Source organism: Astyanax mexicanus, chromosome 12 (genome assembly GCF_023375975.1).
Source record: "Astyanax mexicanus isolate ESR-SI-001 chromosome 12, AstMex3_surface, whole genome shotgun sequence".
NCBI lineage: Eukaryota > Metazoa > Chordata > Actinopteri > Characiformes > Acestrorhamphidae > Astyanax > Astyanax mexicanus.
The window spans coordinates 46,915,298-46,932,107 of record NC_064419.1 but is presented as its reverse complement, the minus strand read 5'-3'; the positions used below and the strand labels follow the sequence as shown (position 1 = coordinate 46,932,107).

At 39.3% G+C, this 16,810-nt stretch overlaps 1 protein-coding gene across 3 annotated transcripts in view; it reads left to right on the top strand.

Annotated features, from left to right (window-relative positions):
* Positions 1 to 16,810, top strand: part of eps15 (epidermal growth factor receptor pathway substrate 15) — a 67,825-nt gene that overhangs the window by 41,537 nt on the left and 9,478 nt on the right. For 2 of the 3 annotated variants that reach the window (XM_022671007.2, XM_022671006.2), the window contains exons 14-24: positions 3,053 to 3,214; positions 4,682 to 4,879; positions 6,110 to 6,499; positions 8,078 to 8,167; positions 8,302 to 8,419; positions 9,365 to 9,412; positions 9,508 to 9,854; positions 11,211 to 11,283; positions 12,325 to 12,410; positions 12,647 to 12,782; positions 14,666 to 14,850. In XM_022671007.2, the coding sequence (XP_022526728.2) occupies positions 3,053 to 3,214; positions 4,682 to 4,879; positions 6,110 to 6,499; positions 8,078 to 8,167; positions 8,302 to 8,419; positions 9,365 to 9,412; positions 9,508 to 9,854; positions 11,211 to 11,283; positions 12,325 to 12,410; positions 12,647 to 12,782; positions 14,666 to 14,850 (1,833 nt within the window). The remainder of the gene's footprint in view (positions 1 to 3,052; positions 3,215 to 4,681; positions 4,880 to 6,109; positions 6,500 to 8,077; positions 8,168 to 8,301; positions 8,420 to 9,364; positions 9,413 to 9,507; positions 9,855 to 11,210; positions 11,284 to 12,324; positions 12,411 to 12,646; positions 12,783 to 14,665; positions 14,851 to 16,810) is intronic. The other variant, XM_022671008.2, reaches the window with a different exon arrangement.

Sequence of the window (16,810 nt, the reverse complement as noted above, 5' to 3'; positions counted from 1 at the left end):
TGGATTGTGTTAAAAGCAGAAGAAAAATCTGCAAATAAAATTCTAGCATGAGATCCTTTCTCCTCCAGATGTTGAAACAATAAATGAAGCAATGTCACTGTAGCGTCTTCCACTCCTCTTTGCGGCCTATAGGCAAACTGCATGGGGTCAAGTTTATGTACAGTTTTTCTTAAGATTTCAGACCTTATCAATTTCTCAAATGTTTTCATTACAACTGACGTAAGAGCAACTGGTCTAAAATCATTAAAAGTTTTTGGGCAACTTAATTTTGGAACAGGGACCACTACTGCATCCTTCCACACCGTAGGTACATGCTGTGTCTGTAAAGACTTATTAAAAATATAATGAAACACAGGGCTCAGTTCTCTAGCACAACTTTTGAGTAGGCTCCCACAAACATTATCAGGCCCATAACTCTTCTTCACCCTTACAGAGAGAAAGGCCTTGTGTACTTGCTCCAGGTCTATCAAGAAATTCTGATCATTTGCCAATTGTCCTCTCAAACCCTGGACTTCGTTTGCAAAGTCAAATGCATCGAAACGGTTGTAAAAATGATTAAACGCATTTGCCAGCTCAGTATCCGAATTAAAACCTTCCAACGTAACCTTTTTACTTCTCCCTGTCTCCTTAGGACCTGCTATAGTTTTCATACTAGACCAGGCTGAACCAAGATCGTTTGCCGCCATTTTTTTCTCCAACTCATTTTTATAGTTCTGTTTTGCTTTTAAAATTTCAATTTTTAACTCCTTATTTGCCACACTCAAATCAGAAGTGGTTCCTAATTTAAAAGCATGTCTCTTTTTCTCCAGGCTGAGACTCACTGCTTTGTTCATCCATGGTCTATTGTTAGGGTATGTTTTTACCTGCTTGCATGGTATAATCATATCTCTACAAAATGACATATAAGAACATGTAACATCAACCAGTTCATCCAAATCATCTCCACAGGATTCTTTAAAAACATCCCACTCTGTACAGTTAAAACATTCCTGCAAGCAAAGTACAGATTCATCCGTCCAGTGTTTAAATTCCTTTATCTGTGCTTTTTCCCTCTTTAACACAGTCTTATATATGGGCAATAGATGCACACAGTTATGATCAGCTAAACCCAAAGGGGGTAAGGGGAGGGACTTGTAAGCATCCTTAACTGATCCATAACACTGATCCAATATCTTACCATGTCTGGTTGGACACGACACATATTGATAAAAGTTCTTCAAAGTTTTTTTAAGTAAAACCTGGTTAAAATCACCCAGTATGAAATTTGGGGCATCTGGAGAGATCGCCTGCAGTTTTTGTACGACGTCATAGATAGTACTAGAGGCAGAACCAGCATCTGCCTTGGGATGAATATACACAACTGTTATAAAAAGTTGTGGAAATTCACGTGGCAGAAAGAAGGGACGTATCGATATGGATAGCAGTTCAATATCTGGCGTGCATATGCGTTCTCTGACAGTCGCAGCACTACAGTATCGTTTGTTCAGATATAAACATACCCCACCGCCTTGAGATTTTCCCGTCACTTCAGCCTGTCGATCCAGTCGCAATGGCTCTCCGAACCCGTCTAAGGCCAAGTCGTTATTCTGATCCAGCTCAGTTAACCACGTCTCTGTAAAGGCCATAACGCAGCAGTTTTTAAAATCCTTCTGGTAGCGAACATTTCCCTGCAATTCATCCACTTTATTCCTTATAGACCGAACATTTCCCAGGATCATGTAGGGCAGGGGGAATCGTGCGAGCCGCTGTCTCCTCAGACGTAACCTCACGCCGCCCCGTTTACCTCGTTTCCTCTGCTTATACCTCGCTCCTCCACAGACTCCCTGAGAATCTTTCCGAACACAGTCTGGTAGCTGTAGCGTAGTCCCTGTCACGCCATCTACGCTCACTCTGTTCAGTTGCAGGAGTTTATCTCTGGTGTACCGAATCCTGTCCTGGAGAACGACTCCCTCCACATCATAGGCCAGCAGTAGGTAGAACAAAATCCATAGGGCAGCCGAATAACAAAGATCCATTTTGTATCAGAAAAACTCATCTAGGGCTTTCTCATACCAATTTTTCTGCACAGGACTTCTAAGATAACTTAAAAACACAAAAACAAACAATTAAAACACTAAAAACACCAGACCACGAGGACGCCAACTTCACCCTGCCGGTCGCTGCGTGCGCATGCGCCCAAAAAGAGGTGATGCTCTTTTTGGGCAGACCAGGTCTAAGATGTGTCCGCGAGTATGGGTGGGAAAATTTATGTGTTGAGTGAAACTGGAGCAATTTAGGAAGTCCATGAAGTCCATAGCATGTTTACAGTCCGGGGAGTCAATGTGCAGGTTAAAATCACCAAGAAGCAGAATAGATGATGAAATTGAAAAAAGTGCGGTGATGAACTCAGAGAGGTCAGATATGAAAGATGGGTTGGGTTTGGGGGGGCGGTAAATAATAGCACAAATGAGAGGTTTAGGTCCAGGAAGTTTAAAAGCCAGATGTTCGAATGATGGGGCTAAGGGGAGGGACAGCGCACGGGGTTTAAGGTTTTGATTAAAAATAGCAGCAATGCCACCCCCCCTGCCCTCAGTACGTGGGTTGTCAAGATAAGAGTATCCTGTAGGGGTAGTTTGGTTTAGTGAGAAATAGTCCTGTGGTTTTTGCCAGGTTTCATTTAGGCAGAACAGGTCAAGTTTGTTGTCAGTAATGAATTCATTTAAGATAAGACTTTTATTGTTAAGGGATCGTGTGTTGAAGAGGGCGATTTTCAGGAGCTTTTGTTTTGAAGCAGTTGAAGAGGAAGTTAGGATAGTCCGGAGATTGAAAAGGTTCGCAGAGGATTGCTTCTTCACAGAGTATTTAGTTTGTTTAACACTGTTTTTACGTTACTTCGTGATTCTTTGTGTTCCTTCATATAGTCTGATAGATCACTTTACTATTCATTTACTATGTAGAAAAAAAAAATTAAATAATTAAAACCTTGAAAGAGAAGCTGTGTCCAAACTTCTAACTGAACCTGTATCTATAAAGCCTCATGTTAAACGCTATCTCTCGCCCTCTCGTTCTCCAGGACCTGCAGGATGAGGTGCAGAAGGAGAGCGAGGAGTTGCGGATCCTGCAGATGGAGAGGCAGGAGGTGCAGGAAGCGCTGGAGAGGCTGGATGAGCAGAAGTTGTTTCTGGAGGAGCAGCTGAAGCTCATACGACAGCAGTGCAGTCAGGAGAACCAGCTGGTGAGTGATGGACGCCAGCCAGAATGAGACAGGCCTGTCTTTAGCAGCTGCTGTTTATAGCCTACATACACACACACACACAGATATACAGCATTAGATTCACTCACCAGCTTAGAGAAGGTGTACACTTTAACCCGGTCGTGCACATTTTAGTGATTTCCCTGGGTGTATAGTGGTGGGTAAACCTCACAACACACCCACTTTACCTGAGCTTCAGAACCGAGAACTTGTTTCCCTGGATTAGGATGTTCTGGAGTTGGTTTATCCTCCATTAAATGGTAATAGCTGATGTATAGGTGTTTAGATGAATTTGTTAAATTTAGCCCTGTCAACTATAGCTCCATAAGAGAGAGAGCACAAGAACAAGCTAGCTCAGAAAGGAAAAGACCAAAATAAAATATAGCATAACACCCAGAAAAAATGGCAAGAAGATCCACTCTGTGCACGTCTCTGCCTACTAACACCTGTAAAATACAGCTCTGGAAAAAAATGAATAGATCACTACAGTTTCTGAATCAGTTTCTCTGATTTTGCTATTTATAGGTTTATGTTTGAGTAAAATTAACATTGTTGTTTTATTCTATAAACTACAGACAACATTTCTCCCAAATTCCAAGTAAAAATATTCTCATTTAGAGCATTTTTTTGCAGAAAATGAGAAATGACTGAAATAACAAAAAAGATGCAGAGCTTTCAGAAAACATATTCATAAAGTTTTAAGAGTTTTAAGAGTTCAGTTCATCAATATTTGGTGGAATAACCCTGGTTTTAATCACAGATTTTTTCATGCATCTTGGCATCATGTTCTCCTCCACCAGTCTTACACACTGCTTTTGGATAACTTTATGCTGCTTTACTCCTGGTGCAAAAATGCAAGCAGTTCAGTTTGGTGGTTTGATGGCTTGTGATCATCCATCTTCCTCTTGATTATATTCCAGAGGTTTTCAATTCAGTAAAATAAAAATAATAAAAAAACATACATACATATTTTAAGTGGTCTCTTATTTTTTTCCAGAGCTGTATATTTGCCAGTTTGTGACCTGTTGTAAAAGTCAGTTTGAGCAGTACTTAATGAATGCTGAAATATTGTTTTTAAGATTAATTTAATACCGAAAAAACCCTGCAAGATCTGCCTGATGTTTTTGAGAATCTCCGATCCAGACATCTAGCTATTACTATTTTGACCCTTTGCTAATTTTTCTGCTTTAAGGACTGACTGTTTACTTGCTGCCTAATATACCCATCTCTTGATGGGTGACAATAACTATAATCAGTGTATTACACTTTACCTGTTAGTGGTGTTAATATTATGTTCTTTGCTGTGTCCCTGTGTGTGTCTCTCTCTGTCTCTCTCTTTCTCTTTCTCTCTGTATCTCTCTCTCTCTCTGTGTGTCCCTGTGTGTCCCTGTGTGTCCCTGTGTGTCCCTGTGTGTCCCTGTGTGTCCCTGTGTGTCCCTGTTTGTGTAGATCCAGTCCCTGCAGGCGGAGCACAGTGAGCAGGAGCAGAGGATTGGGGAGTATGAGGAGGAGCTGGTGAGGGCCAGAGAGGAGCTGCTGCAGCTGCAGAAGGAGACGCGCAATCTGGGAGAGAAAGTTTGCTCGGCTCGGGCTCAGCTCTGCCCCCTGCAGGACGCCGTCACAGAGTCACACACACAGATAGCTCAGGTCTGGGAGCTTTCCACATCATTTTATACCTGTTATATTGTTATCATATCTCTTTTAGAGGGGATAATAATGTAATAGTTATATTGGTACTTAGTCCTTTCACACTAATTACGTTATCTATTTATAATGGGTGTAATGGTACGTGTATTCTTAACGAACGTTCCCGCCCCCACGTTCCCACCTTTGCGGTTTAAACTGCAGAGCCGCTGATACACGCACGCAGAAGTATAAACGCACCCTGCTGCGTAGCGCACTCTCGCTAAGCTGCTTAGACTACACCGTTGGTTCGATGCAGAAATTGGGCTTAACATGCTAACGCAAATCCGGCAGCATCATCCAGACATTTAAATAACCAGAACTAATAAAAATGTATCTTTAACCAGTACTTATCCCCATTGATTTTTGCAGCCGCTCCATGTAAAATCAGACAGGTCCCAAGCCAATACTGAAGAATTTTCAAAGCACGTAGTTTTTCCTGTTTGGAGCCTCAACTATAAACTTGCATAAACATACAGAGGAGTGTAAAACAAAATATAATTATAATGAAGATTCTCTGTTATTATTAAGTTAATAAAGGTGAGACCATACAGAATGCCCAGAACCATTACACCCCTACTACTTATTCGGAATAAATAATGTATCCATCTATCGAAACATGACCTCAGTAGCTTTTGCTGTCCTTGATATTAGTTATTGTATGTGTTTGGGAAAGTGATTTAGTTGTTTATTTGTATTATTTCAACATATTTATGGACTGTTGTTTATAAATGACATTAATATAATTTACTGTGTTTAATCTCATTGCTATTTTACTATAAATTGAGGGACATGTATTTAATGATTATGAAATTTTCTATCATTCCCTCCATCACTACAAAACCTCATGTCACTCTCCCCACCATTTTCATTCTCCATGCTTTTGCTCTTGCTTGCTTACATTTGTCTTTCTCTCTTTTTCCTTTTCTATCTCTTTAATTATCATCATTTCTTCATCATTTTATTCCTGTATGTTTTTTCATTCTTAATTCTTAACTTATTGTTTTCTGAATTACTCATCTTTTTTCTGTTCTTTGTGTTTTTTTTCTTATTGTTTTCTGGTTGGTTTTATTTCCTTGGTTTTTCTATTTCCATCTCTCTATATCTATCTCTCTCTCTCTCTCTCTCTCTCTCTCTCTTTCTCTCTCTCCTCTTTCTCTTCATCTCTTTCTCTCTGGCTGGGGTGCGCTGCAGATGCAGGAACAGCTGGCCGAGCTGAAGACAGAAGAGCGAGAAGTGACAGCCCAGCTCACCTGGAAAGTCCTGGAGGAAGAGCCCGCTCTGGTTAACGGAACAGCGCCCCCTGCTGAACAGCCCAAACTGCTGCAGTGGCCACAGTTCACGGAACAGCCCGTCGCTAAGCCGAAAGCCGAGGAGGAGGAAGAGGAGGATGAGGAGGAGAAGAGCCCACAGGATGAGCCTCAGGAGCTGAAGGTCACTGAAGAGCAGCCTGATGAAGAGTTGGCGGAGGTCCCCTCCAGTCCGGAGGAGCTGGAGCTGAAGACGGACCCTCTGGAGAACCTGTACACCAGCATGCTGTCCTCAACCGGCACCATCAGCACCGCCTGGCCTCAGAGTGAGACGGTGAGACACATAACAACACTCCTCAACATCACAGACATGAGAAAAACCCAGATATTATACCCCATATATTTACAGGAGAGGACAAAACCTTCATTTTCAAGGAAAGTCAGAGTAAAACAAAAAACCTTTATGAATTTCTATCAGTGCATTAACTGAGTCCTTCCAACAAATAACCCCATATAAACCAATTAATTATACATTTTTGCTAATATAAGATTTATTTGAAGTACCTTCATGAATGAAGGAATATTAGTCTTTATAAATGTAATTTTAGTTGTGAAATAAAAGCAATAGAAAGAAAAAAATGATTGATTTCAGAGAAATGTTTGATATATGTTTATTTGATAAAGGGATCTCTATAAAGAAATGAGTTTATTGGAAAGTAGAAAAAGAAATGACATAAATGGAGATACAACGTTTCGTCATGACTGTGACGTGAGTTTTGTAATGTTAGTGTAAATTATAGAAGTGTTTTAATAAAATATTTTAGCCAATTTTAGGCAATTACTATACTACTAAAAACTATTTCCAAAAAAACTGTAGTTTTATGGGTGATTTGTGATTAACACCATGATTCAGGCAGATCACACACTGTGCGTAGTGTACCAAAAAATCATCAGGCTTATGATTATTATTATTATGATGATTTTTCACAACATATTTAAGATAATGGTATGTAAAGCATTTAAAAGTAACACATTTGCTGGAGAAAAGAAAGATGAATCTGTGTTTTAGTTTTAGTGAGCATCTAAACTGTGTATTACGGTAGCCGCATGCACCGCGGAGCTGGGGGAGAAAGCTGCGCTCGATGCTCCTGCAGAGACTGAACATGTTTTACAGCTCAATAAACCTAATTTAATCAGCTTTAATCAACACATTTACACCAGAAACACAACAACTACCTATCTGTAGAACAGTGGAACATTCTGGAAATGTGGACCTTTAGCTTAATTACAAATAAGAAAAACATATGTTTTTACTAGATTTTAGACATTTCGTTATGTATAGACCACAATTTAAAGTCTTATAAAAGAAGAAAATCAAAGGATTAACAAATGACACTACCAATGTTTTGAAAAACACTTAACATTGTATTAATAATGTTTAATTTTAGATGATTCTACTGTAGTACTTGTCAAACTTAGGAAAAGTGCCTATTTGTTTGTATATATAGCAGATTTTAGACTCCTATAAATTTATGAAATCCATGTGTCATTAAATGAAAACACTAAAGTCTTGAACTCCTGTATTATTATATTTTGTAAGTTTCAGGTAATAATAACGTAGTAATTTGAGTTAATTGGATGTTTGGTTGTATATAGACCAGAGTTTATCGTCTGATAAAACACTAAACTCATAAATATCTCATTCCCATGTATTAATGGTGTATGTTTCAAGTGATATTTTTGTAGCAGTTTGGAGTAATTTGAAGTCAAACTTAGGAAAAGTGTCTATGCGGTTTTGCATAAAAAATATCATTAAAAAGTTTGATAATCTTAATTCTGATTGAATAGTTATGAGGTTATGTATTTAAACCGGTGTGATCTGGGATATGTAACACTGTTTTTGTGTCTGCAGGAAAACACCAGCTCTCCTGTACCCGTCGTATTGGAGGTAAAGGAAGCAGAAGAGGAGGCAAAGCAGCAGCCAACCATCAGCACTACCAAGGTAAATATAAATAGCAAAATCAGAGAAACTGATTCAGAAACTGGAGTGGTCTCTTAATCTTTTCCAGAGCTGTAGTTCTCATGAGGCTCTCTCTCTAAACTGGTTTATTGTATGAATGTGTGAATGTTTTGTAGGTGGAGTCTCCGGCCCCGGAGCTGAAGGAGGAGCCGTCTCAGCCTGTAATCGCCCGTCCTGGCAGCCCCTCCACTGCTGCTGGCATAGATTTCTTCCAGTCTGACCCCTTTACTGACAGTAAGACCCAAAAAACAGGCCCAGTTAAACACAAACATAACATTAAGATTAACAAACACATTTTAATATCAGAAAAAAAAGCCCTATCTGGGCGGGATTAGTTTCTCAGAGGGACGTCTGTGAAATATATTTCACACTTCTACTCAGTGATAAAACTCCTGCATCCGGACTGCAATTGAAAAAACAGGAGGACCAGTGAGTTTTTTGGCTTTCTCGATCACATGACATTGCGGGGTTCAGTAGCTCCTCCATTTCCACTCACTGTTGTGTTTTTAACGAGGATCTCCGTGGAAACACACGCCCAAAGTGTAATTACGGTGCGCGGCAGTGGACAAATAGCTATTTTCAGCTGAGTTCAGGGACGTCTGAGAAAAACATGTACATGGTCGTTCTGGACGGGAATAAAATCACAGAGGACCTCTCATTAACAGGGTTCAACATAGTAACATTGGCGGTGAGCTAGCTAACATGCTAACATTATAGCATTAGCGGTGAGTTACGTTACGTTAATGTTAGCAAGCTAGCTAACATTAGCGGCAACAGAGGTAACATAGTAACGTTAGAGGGGAGTTAGCTACATTTAAGTTTTGATTTCCAATACAACAAATAACTCTCTACCAAAGAAAATATGACTACATTTTAAGGTCTTAATTTCTACTTATTGTAGTGTAAAAAAAAAAATCAATTAGACTTTTAAATGGTACAAGAACCCTGATAAAACAGAAAATTACCCCAGAGTCCCCTGAGAAACTAATCCCATCTCGATAAAGCTTTAGACTGATATTATGTGTAAATAAAATATAAATATGAAATGTTTTTTAATCTGAAAAATGTAAGTATGAAAAAGCAAAAATAAAGAAATCTGTTGTGAACAAACACTTTTTCACAGCACTTTTTATTGTAGGATTGATATACAGTGATTCTAATTGCTATGTTTGTGTTCAGGTGATCCTTTTAAAGATGACGACCCCTTCTCTAAAGTAGATGTTTCAGGTAAGCAGTTCAGTAACAATTTTCTGTCCACTAAAGCCATTTTACAGCAGAACCTCAGACACTATTGACTCCTGACTCTTTTTTTTACCCTCCAGATCCTTTCGGCGGTGATCCTTTTAAAGGCTCAGATCCGTTCGCCACGGACTCGTTCTTCAAACAGTCTTCCTCAGCCGCGTTTCCCTCAGGAGACCCCTTCTCCTCCTCAGACCCCTTCAGCTCCAGCACAGTTTCTGCTGAACCGGACCTGTTCTCCTCCCAGCTCAACAACTCCGCAGGTTCTGATCCCTTCTCTTCCAGAGTTGAAGCTACAGCAGTAGCGGACCCTTTTACCTCCAGCAGTGAAAACGCTTCATTCACAACCAAGACTGAGACCGAGTCGGACCCTTTCAGTTCAGTGGCTGCAGCCGGAGACGACCCGTTCAGTGCGTCGGATCCACCGGCGGTGAGTAGACAAAAAAAAAAAAAAAAAAAATATATATATATATATATATATATATATATAAAAATGTAAAATCTGACTGACTTAATTTTTAAAAGTTTTTGTATTTAGTTTTATAAACGTAGTTGCATCCAAAAGGGAGACTGCAGTGCTAAATGTTACTAGGAATAATAAATAAGAAATAATTTACTTACCATATTTTTTGGACTATAAGGCCACTCTGCTGAAGTACAGCATTATAAGGGTGATTTTACAATGAAGTTTCTCCAGCGCTAAGGCTGGAGCAGTATTAGCATTAGCTGCTAACTGCATCAGTAGCTTTTGCTCCGTTTACAAGCTACATGGGACAAACCACTAGCTGATAGAGCCCTGGGTTACCGGAACAGTCATGGTCTAGCGATATCAAGCAGCATTTACGGCCCACTAGCATTGCCGTTAGCGGCTAATGCTAATGCTGCTGCACCCAGCCTTAGTGCTGGAGAAAATTCACTGAAAACTCACCCTTAGAAAAAAAATTGTAAATCTAAGTTTACTGTAAATAAATGGAAGCACTTTACTCACCCAAATAAAAATACGGACTATGAATAATTGGACTTTTAAGCAACTTTAGTTCATATTTATTGAGCTGCAAATACGAAATTAGTGTGTAACTCATGAGTAACACTGCAGCATACCAGACAACTCTGTATGGAGTAGAGGTTCCTAATGGTGTCCTGTGATGCATCCATCTGATGCAACTCCAATATTCTCGTGCAGTTCCTCATGCAGATTGCTCATCCAATAGTGTTCATCCCGTATATATATCTGGCTGACTTGGCTCTTAAGACAGCAGCAGTATGTGGACAAGCATTATCCTACTGGAACAGAGACACAACTACATACCAAGAGTCATTTTTTTCTGTGGATTTCGTCTGGGTGCAACTTTTCACGGAACACATTTGAATATAATAACAAAAGTACATTTAGATATTGTAAAAATCACACCTGCATACATCCTTCCCCCCACACTGCAGCAAGAACATAGCAGATGTATGTAGCCCAGTATGAAGATGATCCGTGCAGAGACTCCAGACAAACTCCAGTCCAACTAAGCTTCTTCAATATATTTACATTCTACTAAAAACATTCATTTACAATCAGCATATATGCAGGGAATAGCCTAGTACATCCCAAATTATATTATCAACATTAATATTTTAATATTTTAACATTATATTCATTATGGCTTTTAGAAAAATGTGTTTTGGGAGTAAAAAGCTTGAAGTATTTTAAACCCTAGTATCTATACTTCTACCTACAGAGTGATGAATAGAGACACTTTTCACTCTTTTGCGCTCAAATAAAGTTTCTTTTCTCCAGAAAAACGTGCCAGCAGCAGCTAATGACCCTTTTGCTCCTGGAGGAACAACAGTGAATGCAGATTCAGATCCAGGTGAGTTCAGACAGCCCTCTGCTGGAGCGAGACTGTATTACATTCATTACTTTCACTCATTACCTAAAGCCTGAAACTTTCCTTAAGTATCTCATATCAGTCTCATAAAAGGTTTTAAATCCTGTAAATGGGTCTAATGATCTCTCTGATGATCTAGTGAAGGAATTCTATATATAATTATTGAATACCTTTAAAAAGTTACTTTATTTCAGTAATTCAGTTCAAAATGTTAAACTCATATATTATATAGATGTATTACACACAGTGTGATCTATTTTAAGTGTAATTTCTTTTATTGTTGTTGATTATGGCTTACAGTACAATGAAAACCCAAAAATTAGGGTTTTAGAAAATTTGTATATTATATAAGAAGACCAATGGATACTTTTGGTACAGTGTGGGCAGTGTGCCAAGTCCTGCTGGAAAATGAAATTTGCATCTCTATAAATGTTGTGAGCAGAGGTAAGCATGAAGTGCTCTAAGATTATGTGGGAAAACAAAACTGCACTGACTTTAGACTTGATAATAAAACACAGTGGATCAACACCAGCAGATGACAGACATGTCTCTCCAAACCATCACTGATCATCAGTAAATTTTACATTTCATTTGTAAATGAAGGGAGCAGAGTCTGGAGGAAGAGTGGAGAGACACACAGTCCAAACTGCTCGAGGTCTAGTGTGAAGTTTCCACCAATCAGTGATGGTTTGTGGAGATGGGATTTTATTTTCCTGCAGGATTTGGCACACTGCCCACACTGCCAAAAGTACCAATTGGTCTTATGTAATATTAGCATTTTCTGAGACACTGATTTTTGAGTTTTCAATAAAATAAATAAACACTTAAAATAGATCACTCTGTGTGTTTTGCATCTATATAATATAAGAAATAGTCATTTTTTAATGATATTCTATATTTTTTTAAATGCACTAGTGTACATAGATATATGTCTCATTCAAAACATCAGAAATGCAACAAAATTCCAGTATGAGTCTGTGTGTTTGGATCATGTTGTAGACTAATCCTTGTTTGTGTTTGTAGATCCGTTTGCTACAGTATTTGGTAACGAGTCGTTTGGAAACGAGTCGTTTGGAGGAGGATTTGCAGATTTTAGCAGCCTGGCAAAGGTAAAGTATTACTAATGCTTTCTTTGTTCCACTTGAGCACTTGTACTGCAGGCCAACTGGGTCTCAAAACATGCTGTTTTATATAAAGTAGGAAAACTGTCTATTACACTGACATGCCGAAAGTAATGGCACAGCAATGTGCAAATAAACTGATTATTAAATCAGAGACAAGACTTTGCGTCTTGACTCTTTATTCTGGCCTGGTTCTGAGTCTGTGTCTCCTTTTCTCTTTTTAGTCTAACGGTACAGATCCTTTCGCCTCGTCAAACACGAATAGTAAAAATTTATTTAAGGAGGAGAATCAGTCAGATGTTCCTCCTGCATTACCTCCCAAAACTGGGACCCCTACCAGACCACCCCCTCCTCCACCAGGTGAGTCCTGAAGAATTAATCTCTTTCTCTTTTGCATGTTTCCGTTTTTTGTAGTTTTTTGTAATAATTTTACTGAAAGGGAAATGCATAAGTACTCATTTTTTAATTAATGTAAATTGTTGTTAACTCTGTTTATTATTTCTATATTCTTATTATATTCTTTTTTTATTTACTTCATTTAGTATTAATATTTTCTTTTTGCACTGTTACGACTGGTCTAGGGATATAGGCCAGAAATGTTATAGTGGGGAAATGAGGAGTGTAAAAAGAAGAATTAACAAAAAGAAACACACAAGACAAGGCTCCAAAAACGTTTCAAATATCAAGTGTATTTACAAATATTTACAAACAAATAAGGCATCTCTCCAGGAGTAAGCAAGGCCAAAATAATAAACAAAACCCACTCTAACTCTACCCACAACTCTAACTAATCTAACCAAATGAAAAGCAAAGAAAATACAGAAACTAACCCTAACTCCCTAACTAACCATAAACAGGAGAAAATATATGTACAACACAAATGGCACTTACCCCCTTCCGGCACAAACACAGTGAACACAAAGTTAGGCCTCACACACAGGCCAACAAAGAGCACTAAACTAGCAACACACAGAAAAGCACACAGATATAGCTCCAAACCAGCACACACACTAAAACACACAGCTCTTCTCTCTCTCTCAAACAGCCAGTCAAAAAGTCCTCGGAATGGTGGATTTCCCGCCTTTTTATTCACTTCCAGGAAGGGCTGGAGACAGCATCTAGAACAGCACCACCTAGGGACATGGAGGTACAGAGACAGAGAAAGAGAAAACAAAGAAAGCACAGGAAAAAACAGGCACAGCCATAACAGCACTCTTGAATTGCGTTCTTGAATTGCCTCTGTAACCTAAGTTGCCAGGTTTGCAGTTTTCCCGGCAAACTGTGTTTAACTGCAAACCATTCAAATTAATAAAATGTACTGAGTTTTGCGCGTTTGTGGAATCCTTAGATACTGGGCTAGTTTAAGCTTCTGACAAGCAGGTTTTTGACAGATTTGGGCAGCAGGGTATTTTTTTATTTTTTTTTTACTAGACCTGGCAACCCTGGTTGCAGGTTTTGGTACTTCACTCACTAACACCACCCGAGAGAGCTACACTGAGGAACCCTGAGTGTTTGAGTAAGCCAGGGCAATATTAGCTAGTGGTTTGTCTCAGGTACCTTGTTTTAACACAGTAAACACACAGACTACAGGGTGATAATACTCTCCTCTGAACAGCAAAAGAGCTAATGCTTAGCGATGTTGGCGGCTAATGCTAGTGCTGCTCCAGCAGTGCTAGCCAGGGTTTGCAGCAGGCTACAAGCTGATAATACTTACCTCGGAACAGCGAATAAGCTAGCACTTAGTGAGGTTAGCAGCTAATGCTAATGCTGCTCCATCAGTGCTAGCCAGGGTTAGCAGCAGGCTACAGCCTGATAATATTCACCTCTGTACCACGATAGCGCTAGCGTGGTCAGTGGCTAATACTAATACTGCTCTAGCAGAACTAAACTGAAACTCCTGTATAAATCTGTACTTCAGTGGAGTTGCTTTACTGCTCCTTAATACCTGACTGATAGAATTCATACATAAGAAGCACCGGATTATAAGAAGCTCTGATGATTTTGGGGAAAATTAAAGGATTTTAAGTGCACCTTTTAGTGCAGAAAATATGGTACATTTTAACAAAAAGAACACTTATCACAACTTCTACTCAAGTCACTTTATTGATTTAGAGCATTTTAGAGTACTCAAATTTACTCAAATCTTTGTCTCTAGTACTTTAGTACTTTATACATGTGTTAAGTAGTGGCTATATTTAGGTGTGTGAATGTGTGTGCGCGCGTGTGTGTGTGTGATCTCACAGGAAAGCGGTCGAACATCTACCGGTCGGAGTCGTCGGAGTCGTTTCAGCGGCGCGGGCTGTTCGGCTCTCAGGGTTCCGGAGATTTCTCCTCCCTCCCCGCTAAAGACGCCGTGCCGGACCCCTTCGCCCCCTCCACCCCCTGCCAAGCCTCGCGCGACCCAGACAGATTTGCCACCTTTGACAAAGTGAGCACCTCCCCTGCCCCCTCTCCACCCCTCCCTCAAACGCAGTAACCCTGACATCCCTGACATTAACCTTTCACTTTCCTCCTCCACCTTCTCATTCTCCTCATCATCCGCCGCCGCCATGCAGCAGCCTCAGCCTCTCAGCCCCTTCCAGCTCCACCCACACCCACACCTACACCGCACTGCATCGCTATTTATTACTTACTGCACTGGAGTCATTTCACTTTTATATATATATATATATATATATATATATGTAGATATACAGCTCTGGAAAACAAATAAGAGAGCACTTCAGTTTCTGAATCAGTTTCTCTGATTTTGCTATTTATAGGTTTATGTTTGAGTAAAATGAACATTGCTGTTTTATTCTATAAACTACAGACAACATTTCTCCCAAATTCCAAATGTAAATATTTAATCAGTCATTTAAAGCATTTATTTACAGAAAATGAGAAATGACTGAAACTACAAAAAATATGCAGAGCCTTCAGACCTCAAATAATGCAAAGAAAACAAGTTCATATTTATAAAGTTTTAAGAGTTCAGAAATTAATATTTAGAGGCATGTTCTCCTCCACCAGTCTTACACACTGCTTTTGGATAACTTTATGCTGCTTTACTCCTGGTGCTAAACTTCAAGCAGTTCAGTTTGGTGGTTTGATGGCTTGTGATCATCCATCTTCCTCTTGATTATATTCCAGAGGTTTTTAATTGGGTACAACCTAAAAAATATAAGTGTAATATTAAGTGTTTTGTAATATATTTACTGAGAGGGAGATGCATAAGTACTCAATATTGAATTTCTATATTATTTGTTTATTCATTATTATTTACTTCATTTAGTACTAATATTTCCCTTATTGTGTATTGCACTCCTGAATTGCCTCTAACCCAGGTTGCCAGGTTTGCAGTTATCCCACCAAACTGGTCTTAGTTTTTTCAGCATTTGTGAAATTGGGCTAGTTTATGCTTTTATTAGACCTGGCAACCCTGGCTGCAGCTAGCATTAACTCATCTTTTGCTCATTTTTTGCTCATTTTTTGCTCCAAAGACGACAGAAACCACTATATGCGGGATTAAGTTTGCGTTTATATTCCAGAGGTTTTCAATTTGGTAAAATCAGGGAAACTCATAATTTCTAAGTGGTCTCTTTATTTTTTTTGCAGAGCTGTATATAACAGACATTGTTAATATATTGTATTTTATAATTGTTGTAGATAACCAGCGTATATATGTATGTTTTATTATATACCTAGTAATAAACAAAGGCTTTAAACCACTGATAAATGCAGTATCCTGATTTGTAACCATGTTATGTGAAGGAAAAGATAAATATGTATATACATATAAATGTTAATATACCCTATAATGCCTCTGTTATAGTATTTTATCTCCCTGACTGTGGTTGTAGAGGTGGGGCTGCTTGCTGTAGGCTGTTCTCATTCGTGTGTCATGGTTTCCACCATTCTGAACCAGGCTTGAGCCCACCCTGCATGTCCATTGTCCCGCCCTCCCCTCACTTCCCCTCACCTCCCCTCCCCTCGCGCTGCATGCACTAATCATCTGTGTCCCACCTGTATGATTGGCCTACTACCTGTCATGTGCCCTCCCTTTTTCTGAGCTGTGATTTGCTCAGGCACTTCCCGACTGCGGAATCAGTCCCACTGCATCCGGTGACTCCCAGCCGCTGCTCTCGGTGCATGCTCACATAAAGGGAGCGGCTTCAGTTCATTCGCCTTATAAACTACTATAAACTACTACAAATAGAAGTATAGTTCTCAATAAAATGTTTTATAGGGGTGCCAGCTTTATCTCTGGGCTCCTGTTTGTGTTGTTTTTAAAGCCTTTTTGCCTCTTTTGTGCCCATTTTCACTTTTGTAATTGGATGAATTGGTGCCAATAAAATTTGTTTTAATACATTTAAATTTGTAAAAGTCAATCATTGAAACTGAAGCAG